A 26,870-nucleotide genomic window follows, 5' to 3' on the forward strand; every position below is an offset into this window, starting at 1 on the left:
TATTAAGGGCAAGCAGACTGTTGTTCAACCTTCTCTGTTTTCAACAAGCGGCCTCTGTTGACATGAATGCAACATTCAACCAGGCTCTCAGGTGTGATTCAGACTCAGAGCAGGACACCTGATTGTCTGAGGAGCAAATGGGGTTGATGGTCTTACGACATGGCAAGGATTACATGTTGTATGAGATGGCCCCTCCACATAGTAGCATTGTTTCTTATTATCAAGGTGGCTCAGTCTGGATGGTGGGCTTGGGTCCACCTCCTCCCCAGACCCACTCACCCTCCATGTCTGTGTCACTGCTGAACTTTGAGGTTTTGATACCCCCACAGACAATCTATGCATGGGCTGCTGAGAATCTAAACTGCTGAGACTTTGAGGCATTCCCTGCCCCCCCCGCCGCCGCCCCCCAGTTGACCTACTTGTTCAAGATGCAGCCTGCAGGTTCACTCCCTCCCTCAACCTGCTCAAAAATGTTTCCAGAGTTATTGCATTAATCAAAGAACCAAAACCTCCATTTCTCAATATCCCACATTATAACCCATGTCCAAAATGTGCAATGTCGACAGCTCCTTTGCCATCCCTCACAAATGGCTCAAAGCTGCATTCCTTCTCTCTGACTTACAAACACAGATTGGTTTCTGAGAGGACCACTGGCTACTCTTTTGACAAGTGATTGTTTTCTGTCCTTTCAGTTCAAATGCAGGCTGGCATTCAAACGTCAACGAGTCCCCGTGGCGAAAGGTTGACCCTTGTCTCTTGCCGTAGGCTGGCACTCCTGGATCTCCACAACTCCCCTGGTCGATTTCTGAAAAAAACACAAAAAGAAAGAGACAGGAAGAGAAGTGGGGAGGGCAAAAGGAGACCTGGGTACAACTTCTTTTTACAATCCCTGGATTTTATTCTTGCGGACGTTATTTTTTTAAACACAACAAAGAACACCACCACTTGTGATTAAACTGGGACACTCTGGCTTGTTTTCCTTGTTTAAATAGTAATTTGGGGGGACACTTTTAATTTTCCAGTGGCAGCCAACACTTCTATAGAAGAATGTGCTTGACTCCTGTAGTTCCATGACCTTATTGCCCCCTTCTGGCCTCATTGCTCCCCCCCTTCCTGGGAAATGAGTCTGGCAATTTAGAAGTGTCGCAGAACCTCGTGTTTCCAATCTGATGTGGAAGGCAACTTTGGGAGCTGAGAAAAGCCAAGAGTGATGTGATCTTAGCAGCCTCTGGGCTGCTGGCTTGCCACTCCTTGGTTTAAAAAGCAAGTTTTTAGATCCAAAGGTTTTTGAGGGTGGAAAGTGGCTCAAATCTTCTCTGAAACAATGCAGTTCAAAGTGTAGGATGAAGGGGAAGTTACTTGCAATCATATACAGGCTGTTTCCCAGTCTCTCCTGTAAGTTTTTCTTTTAGATACAGAATGAAGGGGGGCGGAGATAGCAGCAAAGAGAGAAATGCCAACATCCAAATGAGCTGCTTGCTGTCCTCAGCCCAACACACACACACACACAGAGAGAGAGTGGCTAGAACCAGAACTCCTATAAAACTGGGCCAAATAGTGTAAGTGGTATTTTGCCTGATTAATTGCTAAAAATACATTTGGATCTATTTTCAGAGTTCATCTCATTCTATCTGCCTTTCTAACTGGCCCACTTTAAGCCACTATTGTCATCACCTCAAATGCATTTAGGTGTTTAATTAGAGAGGGAGGAAACATTTCCTAGGCAGCATTTTTGTACCCCCTGCAGGGGAACTGAATATTTATTTCATTTTTTGAACATAGCTGGATGAACTATGTGAAAAGTCACTTTGCTAAGAGAATTTTCCAAAGCTCAGAGCCATTTTGAGCACGAAAATAAGCAGCACAGAAGTAATGGAGAGGAAGTGCAATTCACCTATGCTTCCTCTGTCCCAGTTTTTCCCATTGAGTAACTTTTATCATGTCAACACAGGGAACTATGGTGCTGGTGGGTTTCTCTTGTGGTGACTTTTCCACCTAAAAAAATATGATTGTTGTGTGAACTGTCTTGAATTAGCATACCTGGCTCTGCTAATCAAGGCAATTCCCTTTACCAGGTGCCCAGGGGTGCCAACTTGAATAAAATATTTTGGGGGTGGGGAGGGAAAGGTAAGCCCTGTCTCACATAATTGATCACATTACACAGCACACACCACTTGAATGACAATGCCCATCAACTGGCATGGGGCTGGCCCCCTCAAATATTTTATTGGGGATGTGTGAAGGAATCTCAGCCCCAGGAACTGACTCCCATGCAGGTGCATTTAAGTTATTAATTACATTAAAGTTTGCCACAGCAAACAGTAAGCCAGATAAAGTGTCTTCCTGTGGAAAGAGAATGGCAGCAGAGTGGAAACAGCCCCAGCCATGATGAATACAGGTGGGAATGGAAACGGCCCCAGCCATGATGAATACAGGTGGGAATGGAAATGGCTTCTTACATCCCTTGTCTTCAGCAACACTTTTTGTAAACCACCCCCAATGCTCCTCTGATTCATCCCACCTAACCCTCCCTCATCCAGTCTTGATTGCCCAGTGAAAATTCTGTACCTCTTCCACTGTCCCTGCTCTGCTCACCTAACATGGAAGAGCTTGGGATCCTGCACAGTTTCACACACTGATGAGGCTAAGCAACAGTGATGCCACTGGCGCTGTCCAAGCTCATACTCAACATTGAACTGCAAGCGTCTGTCAAACTTGAACTTTTCAAATCAAACAGAGAGGTCCCCCCCCCCAGCCCTCATGCCTTCATAACAGCTTGTACACAAGCTTTGTCTATACAACTACAAGCATATCCAAGTAAAAGGGTTTGTGTGAGTGTACACTTCTTGATTTCCACAGTTCAACTACTGTGTACACCTACTGTATATACACAGAACATAACATGTGAACACCCCTACTGCGACAGGCTTGGGGAATCATCAGAGCTGTAATTTCTCAAAGGGTTCCTGCAATCGCAAGAACAGAAGAACCTGTTGGATGAGGCCAAGGGTCCATCTAGTCCAGCCTTCTGCTCTCACAGTGGCCAACCAGCCATCTCTGGGGAACCCACAAGCAGGATCTAAGAACAACAAAACTCTCTCCTCTTGTGGTTTCCAGAAACTGGATTTGGAAGCATTATTGCCTCTGGCTGTGGAGGCGGTGCACAACCATCATGGCTAGCAGCCACTGATAGCCTTATCCTCCATGACTTGGTTGAATCCTCTTTTAAAGAGATTGAAGTTGGCCACCACCGCGTCCTGTGGGAGTGAGTTCCATAGTTTAACTCTGCGCTATGTGAAACTCCCAACATTCAGCCTCCCTGGATGTCCACGAGTTAGTGTTATGAGAGAGGGAGAGAAACATTCCTCCTCCCACTTTCTTTGCGCCATGCATAATTTTCTATCATGTCACCACTAAAAAGTCCCAAACGCTGTAATATTTGCTCATGGGAGTGTTGCTCCTTGTTCATTATGCATGCCCTTTTCTGAACCTTACCCAACTCTACAATATCGTTTCTGCACTGAGGTAACCAGAACTGCACACAGTATTCTGAATCACACTGATCGGAATAACTACAGGAGAAAGGAAAAAAGCAAGAGGCAGATGGGGAAGGGAACTCTTTTGGTTAATGTGTCGCGTTGCTGAATATGATGAATTGAGGGGTGGGGAGATGGCTGGTGGGCTGATCATGTCATCTGCTGGGCCTCTGAGCTCCTGGATTGGCTTAAAGACCCCCCCCCCAATTTCTTCTTGTACACACACACCCTACACCCTGAAAAATCTCAAGAAGATCTGAGGAGCTGGCTGGCTTATCTTTACTAAATTAAATGTCAAATCGAAGTGTGAAGAGATGCAGGGTGTCAGCTCTTTTGCAGAATCATGATGGAAGGGGGGGAGTGTATTTGTGTGTATGTGTGTTTTGTGTTGCATGACCATTGCAGGATCATCTCATTTACTTTATTTATTTCATAAAGTTTATATACTGATTGATTGTAAAAAAAAACAAACCTAGTGTTAAAGATTCTCTCATTTCTAAAACCAAGGCAAAACACCCTTTCGTGTTTCTGCAGAGATATAAAAGCCTTGGGGAGATAAATAGCATTCTGAATCCAGGAATATTGCCTATGTACAGTCATCCTCCAGTCCCAGTTATCTGCTTACACACCACATTTCATTTCTAAAGAATTTCATTTCTCCCTATTGCTATTAACACCAGCAGTTTCTCCCTTTCATACCTTCTCCAGTACTTTCCTGCTATTAATCTGTGTCACATTATTCCCATCTTCCACTTTCTCTGACCTTTTTTTTATCCCTTCATCTGTGATCAACCACCTTGCTTTCATTGCCCTTTCTCTTAAAAACTAAACTAAACTAAACTAAATGTTTCTCTTGGTTTTCTCCATCTTCCTCTCCTTCAAATTTTGATAGCAAATTTGAAACCTCTTTTGTGACACCTTCCTCACATAATCCAAGATTTGCATTAATCCAGCTCCTGTTTTGATGCGGGCTGAACAGCAATGAGCTTTTCTCACTGCTGAACTGTCTCTGGAAAGGCACTGACGCAGGTTGAACTCTCTTTGCCAAGTAACTAAGGTGGAGACATGCTTCATAGGTGGTGAAAATAGAACAATTTGTTGTTTTCAATTTTGTCGCTGCTGCCAATATGTCAAGGACAGAGGCTCTCAAAGAGGCTGAATTCTGACCTACCCCTGCCCCACCATAGCTAAAAACCAAACACAGGACATAAAAAAATGATTAGCTGTTTATTCATCAGGAACCCTGAGCTACTTTAGTACTGAAGAACCCCCCCCCCCCACTCCTGTGGGGCACTTTGATAAGTGGTCAAGGTTGCCCAACTGGCAATCACCAAACAACACCACAATCTCCTAAGCCAGCAGGGAGAAAACTCTGGGGCTAAATGGGCCTGTGAGGCTGTTTCCCCCAATACATCTGCTCCACACCTCAAATCAAACATGACTACAGGTGTGTGGCAGGTAAAAATGAAAGCAGGGTTTGATGTCAGTGCTGATCAGCCCTGACCTCAAGCACTGCAGGTATTGGCTGCACTCTGGAGTTCCCAATTGGGAGCTCTGGAATGCCTCTAGTTTCAGGTTATTTTGAGGGTGTACCTGGATCCTCAGCCTCTCTTGGAACACCTTGTTTTAGTCTCTGCTACCAATGGAACACTGCTGATGAGACTTCCCTGAGTGCTGTCCTACCAGAGTTTCCGTCTTCTCTGACAGAGCAGGTAAAAATGTAAAGGTAAAGGACCCCTGGATGATTAAGTCCAGTGAAAGGCAACTATGGGGTTGTGGTGTTTGCCCTCAGACAGCTTTCTGGGTCATGTGGCCAGCATGACTAAACAGCTTCTGGCACAATGGAACACTGTGATGGAAGCCAGAGCACATGGAAATGCCGTTTACCTCCCAAACTGCAGCAGTACCTATTTATCTACTTGCACTGGTATGCTTTCGAACTGCTAGGTAGGCAGGATTTGGGACAGAGCAATGGGAGCTCAACCCGTTGTGTGGATTCCAACTGCCAACCTTCTGATCAAAGAAGAGTTTCCCTCTTCTCTGGCAGAACAGCACACATGCTTCTGGCCAAAATACTTTCTGCAGGATTACACTCTTTTCCTGTTTATTTGTTTAAAAGCATTTATAAGCAACTTAATTTTTTTTAAATAAAAAGAACCTCTAAGCCATGCAACACATAAAAAAGCAAACGTTGAGTGGTATCCAACAAACTTGTTCTGTCAGCTCGGATTTATGCTTGTGCAACAGAACTTCCCCCCTCTCCCCCTCATGCACACACAACACACCCCTCAAATCTCTTCCAGGGGGTTGGGAGATCCCACAGAACAGGTAGGCACATAAGAGGACAAGAGAGGGGGAATGCCCTGTTGAGCAAGTGTGCATCTTTGTGATGACGACACAAGTTACTTCATGCTACAGTGGACGCAGTCGAATATGAAAAATACAACATAAAACCAGTAAAACTGTAGTATAAAACAAAGAAAAACAAATAAAAGCAGAAATTCAGGGAATTCAAACCAATAAAAACAGGGCCCAATCTCACAGGTCAGGCAAAGCCTGTGCTTATAAAAAAAGGAGGGATTTAAAAGACGTCTGAAGCAACTGGTTGCTGCTTCATGTCCAGTAGAGGAAAAAGGCACCCCATAATACAGGATTTCCATTCAAGTTGATAAAATTCTATTTAATTCTATTTAACATGATTGTAGTTGATGATGTAAGGTACTTTTTGGAAAAGAAGAAGAAGAAGAAGAAGAAGAAGAAGAAGAAGAAGAAGAAGAAGAAGAAGAAGTAGTAAGGATTGATGTTATCCAATTTCCATTCCAGTGCATAAAAATAGAAACACATTTTCAAATAATTTCACATTGTAATAATCCAATGCAATTTTTAAATGTTGTATACAACACTAATTTAATTAATTTGTATTTGTAAACAATGTGTATAAAAGCTATTGTTAAGTGCTCTGGTTTTAATAAAGTCAATGCTTTTAAAGAGACTTGACTATTATTTGACTGTATTTGACTGTTCAATTTTTATATATTTCCTAAAAAAATAAACATTTGACACCCTTCACCATAAATGTTATCAGGGTGGCTCATTAAAAACATTGAAGAACAAAATATACAAGGAACAAAATAAAACCCCTCAGAGAGTTATTGCAGAGGACAAAAAAGCATAATGGTTAAGGAGGAAAAGTCTGGGGAAATAAACAGCACTCAGTCTGCCATTGGAAAGTCTCTCAGTCCCACTCACCTCACAGAGTGTTTGTTGTGGGGGAGGAAGGGAAAGGCAAATGTTAGCCGCTTTGAGACTCCTTTGGATAGTGATAAAGCAGGATAAAGGGGGTAAACATTTGAATGCCCTCTCCCCACATGCTTTGTTTTAGGAAAAAGGTTTGCCTGCCATGACTTATCTTCTCATTTAGGAACCCTTGACAGGTTTCCAAACCTTCTCAGGAGTGCCTGCAACCTTTCCACAATGCTCTTCCACCCAACAGAAGGGGTGGGTAAGTGCAGACTCACAGCATCAACAGTAGGTGGATTTGAGCTGAAACAACTACTCACAGCCTCAAGTAGCAGAAAGGAAAGCAAGCAAGCATTAGATTGCACTGTGGGGTTGGCAGATCAGGGGTGCATGACTTGTAGGCAATATTAATGTAAGTAAATAAAAAAAGCCTGATGGATGAGGCCAATGGCCCCTCTAGTCCAGCATCCTGTTCTCACAGTGGCCCACCAGATGCCTGTGGGAAACCCACAAACAGGCCACAGGAACAAGGGTAATCTCCCCTCCTGTGGTTTCCAGTAACTGGTATGCAAATGAAGCACAATGAAGGGGAAGGCATTGAAGAAAAGTTTAGCAAAAGCCAACTCCAGATGGCTTAAGCAAAATGTCAACTGGCAACGTGAAATGTTGCCCCCTTTTTAGTCTTCACCCCATTAAGCTTTAAAGTCATTAAGAGGGGTCAATAGCAGTCAGTCTGGAGGCGGAGCGACAGAAAGGGGTGAGTGTGGGGAGAGAAGTACATTAAAAAATAAACATCCCTTGAATATTCGGCAAACATCCATTACAAAGGTCGACGAACTCATAAAGCTGTTTTGGCAGAGAGCCAACAAGGGTGTGTGTGTGTGTGTGTGTGTGTGTGTGTAATATGTAGCACTCAGAGAAAACAATTTGATCTGACCTACTTCTTTTGAAAACTAGATGATGAAATCATCTGGTACAGCAAGAAAGCTACTGGAATATCTGCAGTGCAATACATCTGCAAGTATTTGGGCATTAATCTGCTGGCTTGACCTGCAGAGAGCAGGGCTTGGGTGTCAATCACAGAGGCCCAGTATAGTCTTCCCTGCCCTGTCCATGGTGCTGAATGCACTACTGTCCTGCTGGACACACTGCAGTGCGGCCAGAGTGTTCACTTTCAGTACACTGCAGCACCTCATTCAGTGACTCACTCCTATCTCCAGACCCACAGGTTGCTAAACAGCCATAGTAGTTCCAGTTGCATGAGAAGAGGGTTGGGCAGGAGTCTCTTATCACACTGCACAGTGATATCTGCATTCCTATTCTTCATTGATATTTGCCAGCCATCCCTGCATTGAGACAGACAGAACAATCCACAGACCCCCTTAAGGATAGGAAAATAGGAAGCAGCTTTAGTTCAGTACAGTGCTTTGAAGCACTACTGGCAGTCTGTGAAGGAGACAGTATGCTTCCAAATACCAGTTGCTGGAAACTGCAGGAGAGGAGAGTGCTGTTATCCTGCTTGCTGGTTTCCCACCAGCATCTGAAGTACCACTGTGAGAACAGGAAGCTGAACTAGATGGGCCACTGACCTAATCCAGCCAGCTCTTCTTATGTTCCTATGTTTCAGACCAAAGTCTTTCCTGATCCTGCCTGGCGATGCCAGGGATCCAACTTGGAACCCTCGGCATACAAAACATGTTTTCTACCACTGAGTTATGGTCCTCCCCATCTTCTTACACTGAAACTATCTTGCACCAAACCTCTAAAGCTATTTAAGCATGATGAGTCCTACTGACTCCAGTGGGAGTACCTTCTGGATGGCATGGATCAGTATTAACACATGGGAGAATTAGAATTTGGATCTGCCTTTAGTGCAACAGTAGTAATAATAATAATCATCCTCATCTTCATATTCATACCCCACTCTGGGCGGCTCCCAACAGAACACTAAAAACAGAATAAAACTTCAAACATTTAAAAAAAAAACTTCCCTAAACAGTCACATTGGTTGAAGGATCCTGATCTTCCACCTTTTCACTTCCCTTCTATCTTATTCTAATATAATGGGCAAGCTGATGCCCCATAAATATAATGGGCAGTGTGATGCCCCAGGTTGATGGCACATGAACAGAGGTGATAGCAGCAGATTGGATGGAGCTCATATTGAGGGACTGGTGAGCAGGCGATGCCAGATGGTGTTGCTGTCCCCGCTCCTCTGAGCAGGTCTACAGACTCTCTCTCTCTCTCTCTCTCTCTCTCTCTCTCTCTGTGTGTGTGTGTGTGTGCGTGCGCGCGCAAGCATTCCCAGTTTCGGCTGCACTCCAAGAGTCCCAGGTGGTAACAGTGGGAAGAAGTGCATCTGCATTTTGCTATAAGGAACATTTTAATTTATAACACCCTGCAAAAAAATGACTGAGAAAATAGAAACATAGAAAACTGCCTTATACCATCTCTCTAGCTCAGTACTACACCAACACTGAGCAGCAGCTCTCCATGGTTTCAGGTAGGGGCCTCTCCTAGCGCTGCTTGGATTTGCAGGGGACTGAACAGAGGACCTTTTGCATGCAAAGCAAATACTCTTTCATTGCACTATGGCCCAGTTATGGTTGTGCTAAATTGCTAATGCAGCTCATCCCTTTTGAGGCATAATCTTCAGGATCTCTCACTCAGTTAAATTCTTGTCCTTTAAGGTAAACAAGACACAGGAGAACCTCCATGAATGCTGTAGCAGAAAACAGAAAGATTGGTGTGTTCAGTTGATTCAGTGCTCTTTAAATACTGAGGGGGGTTATATCTGTTTTCAAAAGTCAGCACAAAAAAAAAGAATGGGGAGAAGGATGCCAACAAGAGCTTTTCTGATAGGTATTGGGGTGGAAATACAGTATAGATGGAGAAGAGACATTCAAACACTGCAGGAACCAAGGTTTTAATTTTTAATTTTAAAAAGGAATATATACGTACTGCAAAGGGGGGGGGGTCATGCGAATTTACAGTGAGAGGAAAGAAGGGCTGGGGGAGAACCATCCATGAATGCAGGTCTTCCCTGTTGTGCTTGCCAGAGAGATGGGCAGATGGTACGGTGTCTGTATGTCCTTGCTGCAGCTAGGATGGCTACGCTAGAACTGGAAGAGCTTGCATTAAAAAAGGATCAATGGGTGGGTGGATGAGTCGTTGTGATGCAGTGGAATGTGTGTTGAGCTCGGCCTCAAATTCCCACCTAAAGGTAATGGGTAAAGGGACCCCTGACCATTAGGTCTAGTCGTGGACGACTCTGGGGTTGCGGCGCTCATCTCGCTTTACTGGCCGAGGGAGCCAGAGTACAGCTTCCTGGTCATGTGGCCAACATGACTAAGCTACTTCTGGCGAACCAGAGCAGTGCACGGAAATGCCATTTACCTTCCCACCGGAGCAGTACCTATTTATCTACTTGCACTTTGATGTACTTTCGAACTGCTAGGTTGGCAGGAGCAGGGACCGAGCAACGGGAGCTCACCCCAGCGTGGGGATTCGAACCGCCGACCTTCCGATCAGCAAGCCCTAGGCTCAGTGGTTTAGACCACAGTGCCACCCGTGTCCCTATTCCCACCTACTGCCCCATAATTTTCAGTGGGTAGCATTGAGCAATAACTCCTTCTTTGCTGGTAGTGAGAGAAATGATAAATGAGTGATGACTAAAAATTAAGGAGTGTGTATTCTAAAGATAACAACAACAACAACAACAACAGGGTGAGGGAAAATGAAAAATCAGCATAGTAGTTGCATGTGGTGGGAAGGGGAAGCTCTAGCTGGTTAATGAGTGGGGTAAGGCAGAGGCGTTGGTGAGCAAAACAAGCAGGGGCACAGCCCCTAGTAACCACATAATCTGTGACTGCAGTGAATTCAAGAACTCTGAGAGTTTTGGAACACTCATTGGCTTTACATGACCAAAGGATTGGAAAACATAACACAATATGAGGAAGTAGTTTTGTTAAAAAACAAAAAACCACACACACACACACACACACACACACAAATGTGTGTGTGCGCGCACACACAGTTTTCCCCTCAGAGACTTGCTTATTTAAGTCTATTATTTATCCAATTACATTTCAATATGAAAATTCAGCTCCACTAAAGACTTTAATTAGCGGATTAAGTAAGGTACTCGGTTACTATAATGAAGCCCAGCCGAGAGGGCCAATCTTAATAGATTATGAAAGGGGGAGTCAAGCTGACAGGCACCCCTCCCATACACCTCATGCTCACTACTTTCTTCTCTTCCACCCACCTCCAGACAGGTGTGCTGGATAGTCACGTTACATTGGTATAAGACCAAGGTATTGTATTCAGGAGACTAAGTTAAGCAAGGCACAATGAACTTCTGGTGGGTCTGTGTACAAGCCACTCCAACACTTGAGAAATTCCGATGTTCTCATAATGGGAGCGGGGGAGTTGTAAGCCACTTTGAGAAGCTGCTGCAGGATAGCGGCTAGTTGCTAGGGAGACCCAAGTATGGAACCCTGCTCAACCGCGGAGCTTGCTGGGTGACTTTGCAACATTTACTATCATTCAGCTTAACCTACCTCACAGGTTTTTGTGTGGCAATGCTGTGGGGAGGAGAACCATATACACTGCCTTGAGCTCCTTGGAGGAATGATGCAATATAAGTGTAATAAACACACTCAATTTATCAATAAAGTGGTGGTGGGCTATGGTTTTTAAAAAACAAATTAACAATTATACTAGTTTTGCTTCTCTTGAAATCCCACAAATGTGCCTGAACTGGAATATCCAGATTAAACTTGGAAGACGTTGCTTTAGGAAAACCGCAGTGGGGACTTAGGGCTATGCCAACACCCCCTTCCCTCCACGTGATATGCTGCTAACCTTAGCAATACATTCTGCTTCCTCAGATAGCTCACCTAAGCAGAAACCTACAAACTGCCTGAGGCTGGACTTGGTATCAACTCGTACACTCTTATATGACCCACTTTTGTCACAGGTTCTCACACTGTGGTACCAGAGGAAAACTTATACTGGTTCGCCCGCAATGGGCGCCAAGCTGAGAGGGCCCTCCAGGGGGCGCTGCAACAATGATGTAGAACGGAAGACAAGAGGCGGCGGGAGGAAGGTCTGCCGCTGAAATTTGAAAGCCCAGAGTCTGCCACTGGTGGTACATCATAGCTTTCCTGAGATCCCATTTCACATCTATGTCTGACATCCTGGTTGTGTCATGAGAAGACTTTCCGTCCTCATCCTCAAAATTGGGGGGGGGGTCATCTTCAGAACACAGCTCCCATGCAGTGAGCTCAACTACTGACCAATCTCCAAAAGCATATTGCTTGTAATCCTTGCCCAGGTGGGGATAAAGGGTTTCCACGCATGGGGGAAACCTCCACACCTCATTGTGACTCAGGCATGACCTTGATCACGAGCCCCACTGCATGTGGATCTTTGCTTTTATTTCTAAAGCCACACACTGCTACAGTATAAAGATGGCTTGTTGTCAGGGCAATCATAGATTCACATAATCTGCATCAGACTTAAGGTCAGTGAAAACCAGCTTGCTATGAATCTATGAATCTGGAGTCACTGGTTTGAGTAAAATTTGTTGCAAGTTTTGCCTCAGGGTGAGCAGACTGTATTGCTCACCAACTGAGAGACACTCTGTAAGTTGAAAGATGATTCATGCCATTGTCAGGATATACAAGGCCGCTGTGAAATACGTAAAAATAATTTTTTAAAAAAACATCCTGCCTTCCCTGAGTTCAGTTCTCCACATTTCCATGTTAGTTTTGCAAAGTCCTCATGAAAATTCAGCAGTATTCTTAGTGCTAATTTCTCCTAATATACACTTCTTTGTTTTGTTTTCCTGATATATGGATTTTTTATGCACACTTGACTCTAGTAAATGAATTCTTGCCCCTATTACTTTGCTGGAAAATGGCATTGCAAAATTCAGAGAGGTGTGAATTTTAAAGAATGGCTGTGTTTCTATTTGCTTATTGTTGTGAAAAGTGCAAATTAGGTAGGTTTGCCTTCAAACGTGAACTGAATTGAATGTTTCCCCAATCCTTAACCCACAGTAGGTGTAACAAATTGCTTTTTTGGCAATGGGATATACTTAAATCTGAGACCAACATTCTATTTTCTGGACAACAGTAAACAATACTATTGCTAGACCAGTGTGTTTCCTCCACCACCACCTATTCCCCACCATTTTACCCTTGGATGTCTTTTTTCTCCTTTGCTACCTTATTATCTGGAATAAGATTAACACTTACATTTCCAGACTGGCGCTCCAGGATGGAGAACCTTGCCAGGATATATAGCTCTTTAAACATGCTACAGAAGCCAATATCTCCCCTTTCTCCCAGATAATTTTTGGTGAGGTTCCCCCTGGCCCTGTTTCCATCTTGGTTTGACAAGGATCCATTAGCTGTACTTTCTTTCAGACAAGCTGGCTGCAAAACTACATCCAGTTTGCAAGTATGTTGCACATAATTTCATCACCTAATTGGCAGCCCTCTAATTGCTGCTTTCCTCTACAAATTTCTCATTCTGTGCTCCAACTCAAAAATGCTTTCAAAGCAGGATGCATCACCACTACACTTCCCACTGCCTTGCACACAGCTGGTTCAATTAGCAGCAGGCTACCCCCAAGGGAAGGCTCCCAGCAGGTTACATGTGATGCTTTCTGTATTTTTGCTATTCACACTAGAGCTGAAGGAGGGGGCATGTTTCACAAACATGTTGCTCACTGCTGCGTGCCCTCCCCCGTTTGCAGAACAGTGCAAAGCTGTTTGCAAGTAGATTGGAAGATGTGTTGACTGGATATATGTATATATTTGGTCCAAGGGTTACACTCCCTCAATGACATCCTCCCAGAGGCCTCATGTCAACAGTGGGTGGAGGCAGAAGAGGTGGATTGATAGGCATGTACAGTCCAACTACGTTTTAATCAGCAGAGACCCATTGAAATTAATGAACATGGCCAAGTTGGGTCCATTAATTTCAATGGGTCTATGTTGAGTAGAACTTAGTTGAATACCACCCTAAGTCTCTATCATTCATCCAGACAAACAAGAGGCATTATCACAGTTCAGCCAGGCAAAATCATTCCAGGATAGTGCAGTGCATGACCACAGGGATATGAAGCCAGGGAATGGAGGATGTAGGACTGGGAAGGGATGTGGCCTGGGAAGAGTCCCACAGGAAACATAGAGCCCTAGAGAGCCACATTTGGTTCCCAGACCGAAGGGTGGCCACACCTGTTCTAAGACAACTGGGCTAACACTCTTTTGCCCCAATCCAGTCACACATAATTGACTCGTTTGAGCAGAATGCGGATGGACATTTGAATGGGCATCCCAAGGATGGTGGCTGCATCTTGATGTGCATTCTCCAACCCTGAGCTAGTCCACATAGAAATAAGTGCAAGCAGAGTTGAATGAGGCTGAAAGTTTTGACGCTTGATGAAACAGGGAACACCAGTACTGATGATGAGACAGTGTGGATGCATTTCCCTCCCCCACATCTACACACAGAGCAAAGACAATGGGGTGGACCTCATTTGCACTTAGCAGCATCAAAACTAATCTGATTGGCTGCATGGTACTTTTATCATTGAGATCAATATACGATCCCTGATTGCATGATTCAGCATCATGTCTAGTTTTGGGCAAAGCCCTTTTAAGAACAATGAGGACTAACTGGAATTAGGTTTAGAGACTTGTTCTTTGTTGCTGCCCCAGAAGGCAAGACTAAATCTAGTGGTCTTAAGGACAGATTTTGGTTGAGCATTAGGCAGAATCTCTTCGTGGTATGGGCATTCCAGCAATGGGGTCAAGGGTGGATGGGTTTTCCCTTGCTGGAGGTGGTGGGAAACTTTCTGTAGTAAAAGGCTGGACTGCATGGACAACGCTGTGGTTCTATGACTGACTGGATAGAATTCCTTGTGGCGGTGGTTGCATCACACCCACAGTCTTTGCAAACTATGGGCTGTATCCAACCAAGTTCTACCCATGTCTGTCATGTTCATTAATTTCAATGAGTCTACTCTGAGTAGGACTAACACTGGCTACAATCTTATGACAACACACAAGCATGGAAAAGCACACGAAACAGTGGAAGGATGATAAACATGTTTGTGCCCATCTGCACCTGAACAACAACTTTCAGAGCCAAAACAATGCATAGCAACACTAATTCTGCCCCCACTCCAGGCAGGAGGGATGTGTGATTTCTGAAGTCTCACAGCAAGATGAAAAACCCATTTATGTTTCAAGCTGTGCTATTTTGCAAATAATTCTACAGAAGTTGTTGGTCAACATGTTGTTTGTTTTGTTAGATTTGTGTGGGTGGAAAGGCTATGGCAATTATGTGTAGCATACACTGACAGCCTAGTAGGAGATGGAATAAACCCATATAAGTTGCAAAAACAATTTATTTTCTGATCTCCTAGAGGTGATTTTCTTACTCAATACAGGTGACCAGTTGAGTGGGTATTTATACAGGATGTGGCATAGTACATGCTAGGCACACAGAAGGCTCCTGGTTCAAGGTCTGGTTTCTCCACATTGGGCCTGAAACCCTGGAGAACCACAGCCAGTCAGCATACTCAACACCAAGTTCAGTGCACCAATGGACTGACTCAGTAAAGGCAGCTTTTGATGTTCCTTATGCTACTAGTAGCTCTCCGGGGTCTCTAATAGGAAATGCCAAGAAGTCTGGAGATGCCAGGGAATGATCCTCCCTGAAAACTTCTGCATACACAGCATAGACTGCATTGCCTTTTCTGATGTTTACAGCAACTCTCAGCATACTCTCTCTCTACCATTATGTTTTCTTTCAATTCTGCACAGAAAGTGGAGCCAGATACCTGGACCAGATTGTCAGCAGCAACAACAAGCAGCAAGCACAAGGAACAGGTAATCGCCCGAAGCAGAAGCTCAAGATGAGAAGCCATCTCCTCTCCACATATACAGTATCAGTTCTGAGCCTTGTACTTTGCTTTGTTAAACAAAGCTATCTTTGAAAGAAATCTGGATATTTGGCATCCAAACAAACAAATGGACAACAACAACAGCAGGCTGCTGTTTGGTCATTGGGGGTGGAGGAATCTGATAATTTCTACATATATGAGTTTCACATTTTCCCACTCATTTCCACTCCCCATTTCTGTATCAATTTTTGAACTTTTTTTTAAAAGGGGAGGAGAAATCCTCATAAAAATTCTTATGCCTATTATCTTCATCAAAATATACATTTTGGTGCATCATCCTACATTTAGAGCTGGTCCTAAAATAGACAATACTGATTTAAATGGACCAATGGTTCAGCTCAGTATAATGAAGCTGCATAGGTTTGCATACTCAGCTATCAGTGGCTGCTAGCCACAATGTTTACATTCTGCTTCCACTGCTGGAGGCTGTATCCCACTGGTACCAGCTGCTGGGTACCACAAGGGAGGAGAGTGCTATTGTACTAAGGTTCTGCTGACAAGCTTCCAATGTGCATCTGGTTATCCACTGTGAGAACAAGCTGCTGGAATAGACAGGGATTAGATAGGGTGCCTTTGACCTGGCTCTCCTTATGTTAGGGAGGTCTCAGAGCACAGTGATAGAGTACACATTTTGCATTTAGAAGGTCCTAGGTTCAATCCCTAATGCCTAATTAAAGAAACTCAAGTAGCTAGGCTGGGGAAGACTTCTCCCCAAGACTTTGGCCAGCTCCTACTACTCAGTAGACACATGCTGGGAGATCAGTATTACCATGACAAAAGGGAAAGGAACAAAAAAAAATTTATATATAAAGAAAAGAAAAACACAACCCTAAAATTGAAAAACCCCAACAACTTTCCCTTAAGAAATGTTGAATTGTGTGGTATAGTCCTCAGTAAACCTCCTGATAAGTTCTCTCTCAGTGGTTAATTGTTCCACGTTAAATTTTATTTTGTCCTGCCTTGTTTCCTATTGTGCTAAGGAACATATTAGCATAGTCAAACACAAAGCCCTCTTTGATTTTTTTAATGGTCACAGAATACTAAAGTGTCACCCTATTTTCTTTGAATACCTTGTATACATTTGTTTGCACTGGAAATCCCCCTTAAACTGTGTATCCTTAGCACCCAACCATTCATTGAGGCCACTGGTTTTCACATGGTGAATGGAGACAGCTGTAGAGTCCATTGGCAGTTCTTCACTGAAAGAAACAGTGATGGTGGGAAGTTGCCATTAAAAGTCACCCACCACTTTTCCATGAATGTGTGGTCTGACCCTCCATCTTTAGGAGATGCAGCCAAGAATTTGGAGGAAGTATTGGAAAGGGATCGGGATTTTCCCTCAGAACTAGCCCTAGACATTCCCGCTGTCTTGAAACTCCACTGCGAGAAGAGCCTCTTTTGCCAGAACTTCTCTGGCCTTAGAAGCTCATGGTGCCTTCCTTAGATTCTTGCTCAGAAGCACCAGCAGAAATCCTTGTGCTACTGGAGGCAATGGCTACCAAAGCACCCTAAACTCCATCACTTCAGAGGTGGACCTAATCGTCTAAGGAGCTGCAATTCCATTTAGGTCTTAGTCTAGTTTTGCTTGCTACTGAAGCAACATTTCAGCTTGTGTTTCACATGGTGCTGTCCAAGGTGCTGCCTGCTTTTCTTGGAACATGATCTCTGCTTTGCATGATGTTGTCTTACTAGAACCTGAACTTAAGACTTGTCCATTTATTTGTTATATTTATATCCCGCCTTTCCTCCTAGCGGCTCAAGGTGGCATACTTAGTTCTTCTCTTCTCATTTTATAATATTGTGTGTGTTCTAGGTTGCTCCTTTTATTCACACAGCATGATTGTGGGTCCCAGTAGTCCTGGTTTCCACTGCAGGCAAGTCAATGGGGAAAGGGGACTCTGAGGGTGGAAAGTTTGGAGGCCACTGACCTAGCTAGCTAACTCTCAACCTATAAGAATGGTGAAGAATATGCAGTACTTTTGCATGAATTGCATAAGACGCAGAAATACCTTCTAATTGCACTGCCCTGTGTAATGTTTGTAAACCTTGGTTTCGCCTGAACAAGAAAACTTCAGGGAATTTTCAGGAGGGGATTAATCAACATATTAACATGGATTACCTTCATATGTTGCTTTGAATCCTAGTAAGTTCCTCACACTGTCTGTCTGGAACAGAAGCCACATCTGATGTTGGGTGCTGACAATCAGATCAGGGACAGTTGTGCCTGTTAAACTGTCAACAAAGAAGACAAAGGAATGGTAATAACAACAGTAAGATCAACTGAAGGCAACAATTTAACTGAATTTTGGGGTGGGAGTTCCTCCTGAGGCAATAAAATAAAATAAAAATAAAAATGCAAGGAGCGAAGATTTTGCTAGGGCAACTGATTTGTCCTGACCACAGATTCCAGCAGACACAGAACCAGAGGTTTCAGGGTCAATAGCTAAGGAGACAGACTAGGTTCCTGAACCTCTGTGAAACCCGAGGCAGCAGCTTTCTGGAACAGATCCCACAGCACCAGCACCACAGATTCAGAGCCCCTGGGGCTGAGAAATGAAGTGTTTCCTGACCTACCTCACAGTCCAAGGGTACAGAAAGTGCACCAGGAGGCCAGGGATTGCAGAAGAGATTCCTATCTGCAGGCCAGAGTGTTAACCCTTTAAGGACTGTAGTATTCAAGAAAGGGGTGGAACCTAGAAGAGATGGACTAGAGGCTCAGGCTCTAAAAGGCATCAGTTCACCTTTAGCCTTCAGTGGAGCAAGTTGTTCAATCTGTTGTGCTGCAGCACCTGAGCTACCTTGCTGTCCTCCTCTGTTGGGCTCCCTTTCAAGACCAGGATAGGACACAGTTGGGGATGAGGGAGGATGATCTAGCTGGATTTTATTTAGTAAGGTTGGCTCAGTTGCCAGAGATTTTCAGTAAAAACAAGCTGCGTCCCTTCTCCTTAGTGTGCATACATGAATTGTGTAGCCAACTCATGAACAAGCAAGGCCACCAAGCTTGGCCACTATACACCACTCACACACTGCTGCGTGCAATATCACAGTAGGAACAGTAAGGTATGGGTGCTTCCTAACTGCTCTGCCCCTAATCTGTTGAGTCAAGAAAGGCTGTATGGTTTGTGGCAGTGTAGCATGGCAATATGGCAACAGCACCTGGGGAGATTCTTATCACATCCTCTTCCCCACATTGTCTTGCCCCTAAACTTGACCCCATTTCCACTGGCCTCATCCAAGTAAAGAACTCTCAAAATTGAGTGTTGGCGACCCTATGCTATTCACAAACTAATGCAGTCTTTTCAGAGGGCAGAATATAATTTCCTTGCCAAAGATGTCCTGCATCAATATTTTCTGAAGGTACAGATCATAGTCAACATGGGGAATGTAACCCAATCTAACAAGTTATAGTAGGTTAAAATAATACTCAAACCAAACCCACCAGCACCAACCACCTCTAAAGCTTCACTCCTAACTCCTCTACTCACCTAAGAATAAGCCCCATTGAATTCAATAGGACTTACTTCTGAGTGGACATGATTAGGATTGTGCTGTAAATCCTTAGTTTAAAATACAGGCATCATCTCAAGTATCTTAGACTCTGTGTTCCATCATTTCTGTGCCTACAAATGCCCTGAAATCAATCCCTGTCAATTTGGTCATTCCAGATAAATGTTATGGCATCACTTTCCAAAAGACAAACCCGTGTTGACATAAAAAGAGGAACTCTTAAACATTTGGGATTTTCACCATTGTGGGAATGAGGGACATCAAACAGATGTATTTCCTAGCTCGGACCAAAGACCCAGGGATGTTGCTATGCTGCCTGATTCCATGTCAATGGATTCATATTCCACCAAGAAGCAACAAAGTAATTCCCAAAGAGTTCGTAGAATCATAAATCAAGGTATCATCATCCAATCCCTGGCTTCAAGGTTAGGCTGACTCATTCCAGATTAACTAACCTGACACATCTAACAACAAGATAAAGGATGAGCAGACTTTAGACAAAAACCCTGCAAAACAAGGGCTGAGGGGAAGACACTAAAGTATGACTCTAGACCCGAGGTGGGAACTAGATGTGTGACTGGTTTGCCCTTGCTTAACTGATCATTAAAAAAATAGCTGTGGGGTGGATTTGGAGCATTGTGTGTGTTAGGGGGTAACAATGCTTTGTCCCCATATGAAAACCTCCCCCTTGCACCTGTTATTTGCAATGAGAAGAAAATAATCATGGCACCATATATAGACACATTTATCCCTTGTCAAAATGACAGTGCCTATGCCGGGAGATGAAAGGTTAAATCCCTTTCACCATGTGACATGGTCTTGATCCATCTCAACCCCTGCCATCTAGTTGCTGGGTTTTCTTTTCAAGGTGTGGGTGGGTTTAAAAGAGTCACACGAGGCAAACTACATGAGAAACACCACATCATCAACTCTGGTACTATCTCCAAGTCCCCCCCCTTTTTGTAGAGTGGATGGAGAACTCAGTTTAGCAATAGCAACAACTGGACTGAGTCAGAAATCTCTTTTGACCTTCTGTAAAAACCAGTAGACCACAATCTGTTTACCCTTAACCTAGATTAGAGTGCCCTACAAGCAGGAAACACAAGCAAATATTACCCATCTTGGTAAGAGATGGGGTTCATGCCCTTGGAATTCCATAGCATCCATTCCTCAGGGAAGACTCTTGCAGTGAAGTTTAGGTGGTTAGTGAAAATCTCTGTCTCCCGCCAGGTTTATGGGGAAGCAGATTTGAACCAATTATGTTGCTGCTATCCTGATTGATAATAGTCTGGTTGTTGTTGCACTCCTGTGGATTTTGTAATATATTATTTTGATGTTGTTTTTATGATAGTCTTGTGATTGCTTGATGGTTGTTTTATTGATTTCAATGCTTTTATATTTGTAGTGTTGGTTTATTGTTCCTTTGGTTTCCTTTACTGGCTCCTGTGCATTGAATTGTGGAAAAGCAGCCCAAACCTTTTTAGAAAAGTAAAGAGAAGGAAAATCTCTCCAATAAATTTAAGCAAAAGCCCCACACTATGTGCAAGTCACACAGCAGGTACAAGTAAGCCAAGTGTGGAAGAGCTGACAAAGCCTCAGGTTTGGACTGAGGTGACTCACGTTTAAATTCCCCAACCCAAAGCACACTGGATAACCTTTGGGCCAGTCACTGTAGCCTGGTCCCAGTTTAGATCCTAAAGGTACATGAAGTCACCACCTTGATGAAGCTAAGCAGGTCTGGGTCTGGTTACTGGCTGGAGGGGAGGGCACCTAGGAATGAGTCATGATGCATGCTAGCATACCTGAAAACTCGCCTTGATGCATTCGCTCTGTCTCCATGGCTGGAGACAATAATGCTTCCAAATACCAGTTTCAGGAAACCATGAGGAAGGGAGTAGTACTGTTGTGCTTGGGTCTTGTTTGCAGATTTCTGATAGGCCACCGTGAGAACAGGATGTTGGACTAGAGGGGCAGAGTCTTCTGATGTTCTAACATCCAATCCTGCTACTGTTTTCAGACCCCCAGACCAAAAACATTTCTGCCTTATCTAGACAGCTTCAGACTGTCAATATCCCATTTACTGCCTGAAACAGTTTGCTGTTAATTCTACTGCCCCCTGTACTGAACATTTCGACCAGCTTTTTATCTGCAAATGAACAACTCCATGTACAGCTCGCAGTTCCCAATCTTTGCATGCCTTGCCCCTTGACTGTGTCACCAAAACCCCAGCCCTTGCTTCTATCCTTTCACTGGGATCTTCTACATGGAAAGCCTTTCTAGAATTAACCTGAAGTCTTTTGAATGGCTATTTCATCTTGCCCTCAATCTGAAGCAGTGGCATGACTATGCTTCTAGAGAACAACAGGGTCCAGATCCTTCTAGTCTCTCTCCCAGCAAAAGCACATACATGTCCCAAGAGGTGCTGGACTCACAGTGGAGCATGGACCCCTTACAGTGCTTGAGTACTCTTGCACAACAATTGTCAAAAGAAAGATGTGGTGCAGGACCACAGAGGAAGTTATTCCTGGCCAATATGAAATACCCCAATATGAAAGTCCAGGAGGATTTGCTCTGCAACTTCCCTGGACCCCTTTCTTACAAGTGCTTCTCACCCCATTTAGAAAATGTTGTTTTGTGGACAGAGCCCCTGAACTCACTTCAGCTTCTGACTTAGGTATCGAAAAGGAAGGAAGTGTGTCTCTAGCACAATCAGACTCACAGGAACCCAGGGAGCTAAACAACGCCAAGTCAGATCCACCTGGCTCCACAGTGTTCACTGCTAGTTTCAGAAAGTGAGTCTGTCCCAGCTCTACCAGGGATACCAGGGGCTGAACCTAGGACCTTTTGCATGAAAGCACATGTTCTGTTACTGAGCTACACCACCTCTCAAGATTCTTTGGATTGTGAGACCTTTTGGTCAGGGTCCTCTTTCCCACCTTCTTATATTCTCTTGTAATTTCTGGGTATACTGACTCTGCTGCAAAAACAATTTCTTGTCTTAAAGCAACTTATTATATTAAACTTGGCATGGCTGTGAGGTTCTTTCTGGTGAGAGGAGGCCATAGGTTTGGAAGGTAAATTCAGACCTGACTAAGAAGAATTGGGGGGGGGGGGTAGAGTTGCCCCATTTCGATGCAGAACTGTACTTTTAATTGTCCCCTAGTAAAAACTCCCCGCAAGCAAAAAAAAAAAAAAAAAGAAGAAGCAACACCATGAGGAGAAAGGTCCCAGCCCGTGCTAGCTTTCTGCTGGCAGGGATGGGTTTTCTGGTTTGTTTTTTATACAATCACATTGGGTGAACTGATCTCCCTCACCTGCAGTCTGAACTGTTATGGCTCATTCTACCACCCAGGGACTACCATCTCATTCTGCTGCGTGTGCAGATTCAGTCACAGCAACCAGTAAATGGCTCAAGACAACCTGAAAGATGATGTAGCTGAGCCAACCTGAATTTTTCTTGTTTTAAACAGAGGAAAGCAACTCTGAGATAAGTCCTCTAAATCTTGTTTGTGTAAATAATCTAGTAGCCAGTGCAAAATATTAACAGTGGAGCAACAGTTAAAATATGGGCCCAAAACCAGAGTCCAGAACTCAGATTTTGTTTGAGCCAAGATTCCCCAGGGACCTGTGACTCAGACCTGGAGTTTCTGAAGGAATAACAAAGAAGAATGGGGTGGGGGTGGGGAGAGGATAATTTCCTCTTCTTTGTTCATTTCTATTTCAAAATATCACTTTGCCCTGAAATCTGATCTAGGCGAGGAGAATATTTTGACGGTACATATGAACCCATCAAGATTGCTTTTCAATGCTGAAAGTGGTGGAAATTTTTGGATATTCTAATTCCATAATTAATCTTATGCATTTTACTGACACGTGCATATGCTCAAGTGTATTGGTAAGGCACCTGATAAGAAAAATAATATTCATATTATTGTATACAGTATATCTAGAGAGAGAGCAGGTCAGGATTTTATTCTATTTATTTACTAGTAGTTTTGTCCCTAGCAACACTCAGGAATTCTAATAAACCCCAAAATCATTGCAGATTTGAAGTCATGGCAGTTTTGCAAGGTTCAGTACTCTACTGATTCAAAATAGCACCCAGCCCAGGATCTGTTCTCACAGATATGCTCTAAGGGCCACATGTTATGGAACTGAAGAAATCTATGAGATGGACCTTCAAGTATGGTACATCAGAAGAACCCTGGTGGGTGGGTCAGAGCAATCTAGTCCACCACCACACTTCCCATACTGGCCAGCTTGATGCCTTTAGGAAACCTATATGCAGGACATGAAAACAACAGCCTTCTGCCATTATTGTTCCCAAGCAACTGGTAATATGGAAGCATGGTGGTGCCTCTGAATCTGGAGGGAACATTTAGTCATCTTGGCTAGTAGCCACTGATAACTGTATCATGCATCCTCTTTTCAGCAGCAAATTCCACTAGTCGGTAGCTGACTGTGAAGGACTACTTGTCCTGAATGCTCCCCACTTTTAATTCACAGCAGCTGGTATTCAGAGGTATACTGCCTCCAGCACTGAAAGAAGTACATGGCCATTATCGCTTGTTGCCTTATGCTCCATGGATTTGCCTAATTCCCTTTTAAATGCATCTGAATCAGTGGCCATCACTGTATCTTGCAGTACTTCTGGTTGCCCTTTCCTGCACCTTTTTCAGCTCTCTAATTTCCTACAGGAAATGTAAATGGCATGAAAGCTGTCATTTCCTCTGGAGTACCATGATAACCCGACACCTTCAGTGCACTTAGCCAAATCATCTGTTTGCACAGTGTCTATCTTGACACTTCCAGGTTACAGCGGAATCTCTTCATTTGTCCAAACTTAATTCCCGGCACAAATATTGCTGCAGGGTCATCTGAACTGGAACTAGTTAACCTGTTGGAAGAAGGAAAATATTTCCCTCTCCCAGATTCTGTGTATCTTGTCCCCATGTCCACCCACCTTCCAGAAAAGACCAAGTCTGCTTACTCCTTTGTGCTGAGAGTGAAATCAGTAATGGCATTAGCTTCCCCCATAATTCAGTGCTGGCACAATCTAATGCACTTGTTTTCCCAGGCAGTTAGTGTAATGTGGTTTGAATGATCACTTACTAAATGCATTTATAGCCTCAAGGTCAACTTGAGCTTCTGTTTAGCAGAAGGGGACTGGGGAACACTATGGGGGTGACCTCCTTTCCTTGACAATCACTCTAACTTTTCCACAAGCACCAAGAGGAATTCAACGTGACTGGTAGAAACAGGAACTCTGTGAAAAGGCTTATTTGATTTCTATCCTCCACTTAAGTGTAGAAAGTTCTTTATACTGTCTGTTGTTCCAAGCATAGCTTTGTTTTATTTGTTATAGTTTTGCATACTTTAGAACTTGAATTGCTTTTATTGCTTATAGTTATGTTAAGCCATATAGATCAAAGGATGAAACAGGATCCAAATAACTAGACGCAAAACCTTTGATGAGCAATTTGCAATTGGGAGCTGGGGAAAACACTCTCACAGCTCCAAATATGGCCAAGACGCTTTTTGGAAAGTGCCCTGTGTTTCCTCAGTGTTGATTGGTGGGGTGTGTTTGATTTGACATCATTTGTGCCAGTGTTTTCCCTCCTTTTAGAAGTGACAGCCAATGAAGCTGAAGGGGAGGAAAAAATGGTAACTAGATGATGTCAGAACAGACTTCTTTTCAACCCTGGCGATCAATGGGGTGACAGATGTCGCAGCCAGATCGCCCTCACATCTTCTTTTCATCAACACATTACCAGGGACACACTGTTCAGCAGCATTCCTGCTTCCCCATGTAATATGGAATTTGGGTTCAATACCCTAAAATGTTCAGTACTGCTCCATCCATTGAGGGTGCTATATTTGGGGTGGGTGAGTGGGGGAATCCATTTTGCCTTGTCTCTAGCTGCAATCACTCACAATTATATCAAAACATTTCCACAACAACCCATACCACCAAATCCTACACATGTACAAGCTACCCCAGTGGCTACATTAACTAGCCCAATAGCTGCCTTTGGAAAATGACAAGTGAATAGCTCCAAACCAGAACCACCAAATGTCTCTCTGACTCCTTTCAGGTAAAGGGACCCCCTGACTGTTAGGTCCAGTCGCAGACGACTCTGGGGTTGCAGCGCTCATCTCGCTTTATTGGCCGAGGGAGCCGGCGTACAGCTTCTGGGTCATGTGGCCAGTATGATTAAGCCGCTTCTGGCGAACCAGAGCAGCGCACAGAAACACCATTTACCTTCCCACCAGAGCGGTACCTATTTATCTACTTGCACTTTGATGTGCTTTCAAACTGCTAGTTTGGCAGGAGCAGGGACCGAGCAATGGGAGCTCACTCCATCATGGGGATTCGAACCGCCGACCTTCTGATTGGCAAGCCCTGGGCTCTGTGATTTAACCCACAGCACCACCCGCATCCCAAAACTCCTTTCAACCCTTCCTCAAAACCCAGTTCAGAATTTGATGGTGGGGGTGGGGAAGGGAGGGAAGACACTTGCCACTGTTGACTCTGACTTGTCTCCAATCCATGGCACACCAAATGCAGGGTTCAGCTTGATAAATGGCTGCCCACTTCCCTTTCTACCCTGTACCACCAGCTGTGTAAATGGAAGAAGCCACCATCTTCTCATTTCTTCTTGGTTCTCTCAACCCAGAGTATGTGGCCATGGACACTGCTCTGCCTATTTCCCAAAGACAGACATTTCAAACACTATGAATGCCCCACATCACATATATCAGGATAATATCAAGCCCAGTGGGAAAGGCAGTAGCTCAGGGAACAGCATGTGCTTCACATGTGAAAGTTTCCAGGGTCAATCCTCAACATCTCCAGGAAGGGCTGGAAAACACCCTTGTTTGAAACCCTGGGCAGCTGCTGCCAGTCAGTGTAAGCAATGCTGAACTAGATGGACCAAGTATAAGGCAGCTTCCTATGTATACAGGCTTTCAATAGACTGAAAATTAATAGGTGATACAGAACAGGCAGCTAACCCAGACTCATTGATGTGGGTCTCTGGAGAGACCTGTGGCATCTCAGCAAAGGAAGTGGTTACAGAGTTGAGGCAGAAGAAGTGGTGTAAGCTACTATTTCTGCAAGGCCTAGCAAAACAAATAACCTCTTGCTGTAGAGAACAAGCTCTTTAATCTAGGTCCGTTATCACTTGCTACCTGCCTGAGACCCTTGCCACAATCCAATACCAGCAACTCTCTCCCAACAGAGTGACCATTCCAGTAACACACATTTGCTTCTCTGTTCCAGGCCACCCCAGCAAATTATTTAGTATACAAAAGTGAGCATGTGCATTCTACCAAAGAAGTCTAAACTGCCTACAGTGATGAAGACATGCACACTCCAGCAAAACCCAACCAGAAGCACATGAAGAAAAGCCTACTTACACATAGAGCACACTCTTCTGGTCTCCGACCTGACCACCGTCCCCCACAGTTAGCGTATCATAACCTCTCTCCAAGTCGAATTCTTCAAAGTTGAGTTTGATGACCTAACAAAGACACATGGTGTTAGAACAAATGGTTGAAATGTCAGGGAGGAACCAGGTTAACAGAAGGAGTGGATCGAACGA

General features: G+C 44.0%; 1 protein-coding gene across 1 annotated transcript in view; it reads right to left on the reverse strand.

Moving 5' to 3' along the window:
• The window catches only part of CSMD2 (CUB and Sushi multiple domains 2), a 512,122-nt gene that overhangs the window by 178,145 nt on the left and 307,107 nt on the right, over positions 1-26,870 (reverse strand). The window contains 3 exon segments of the mRNA XM_033157666.1: positions 623-805; positions 17,879-17,991; positions 26,686-26,789. Coding sequence (XP_033013557.1) covers positions 623-805; positions 17,879-17,991; positions 26,686-26,789 — 400 coding nt within the window.

This window comes from Lacerta agilis, chromosome 8 (genome assembly GCF_009819535.1).
Source record: "Lacerta agilis isolate rLacAgi1 chromosome 8, rLacAgi1.pri, whole genome shotgun sequence".
NCBI classification, from domain to species: domain Eukaryota; kingdom Metazoa; phylum Chordata; class Lepidosauria; order Squamata; family Lacertidae; genus Lacerta; species Lacerta agilis.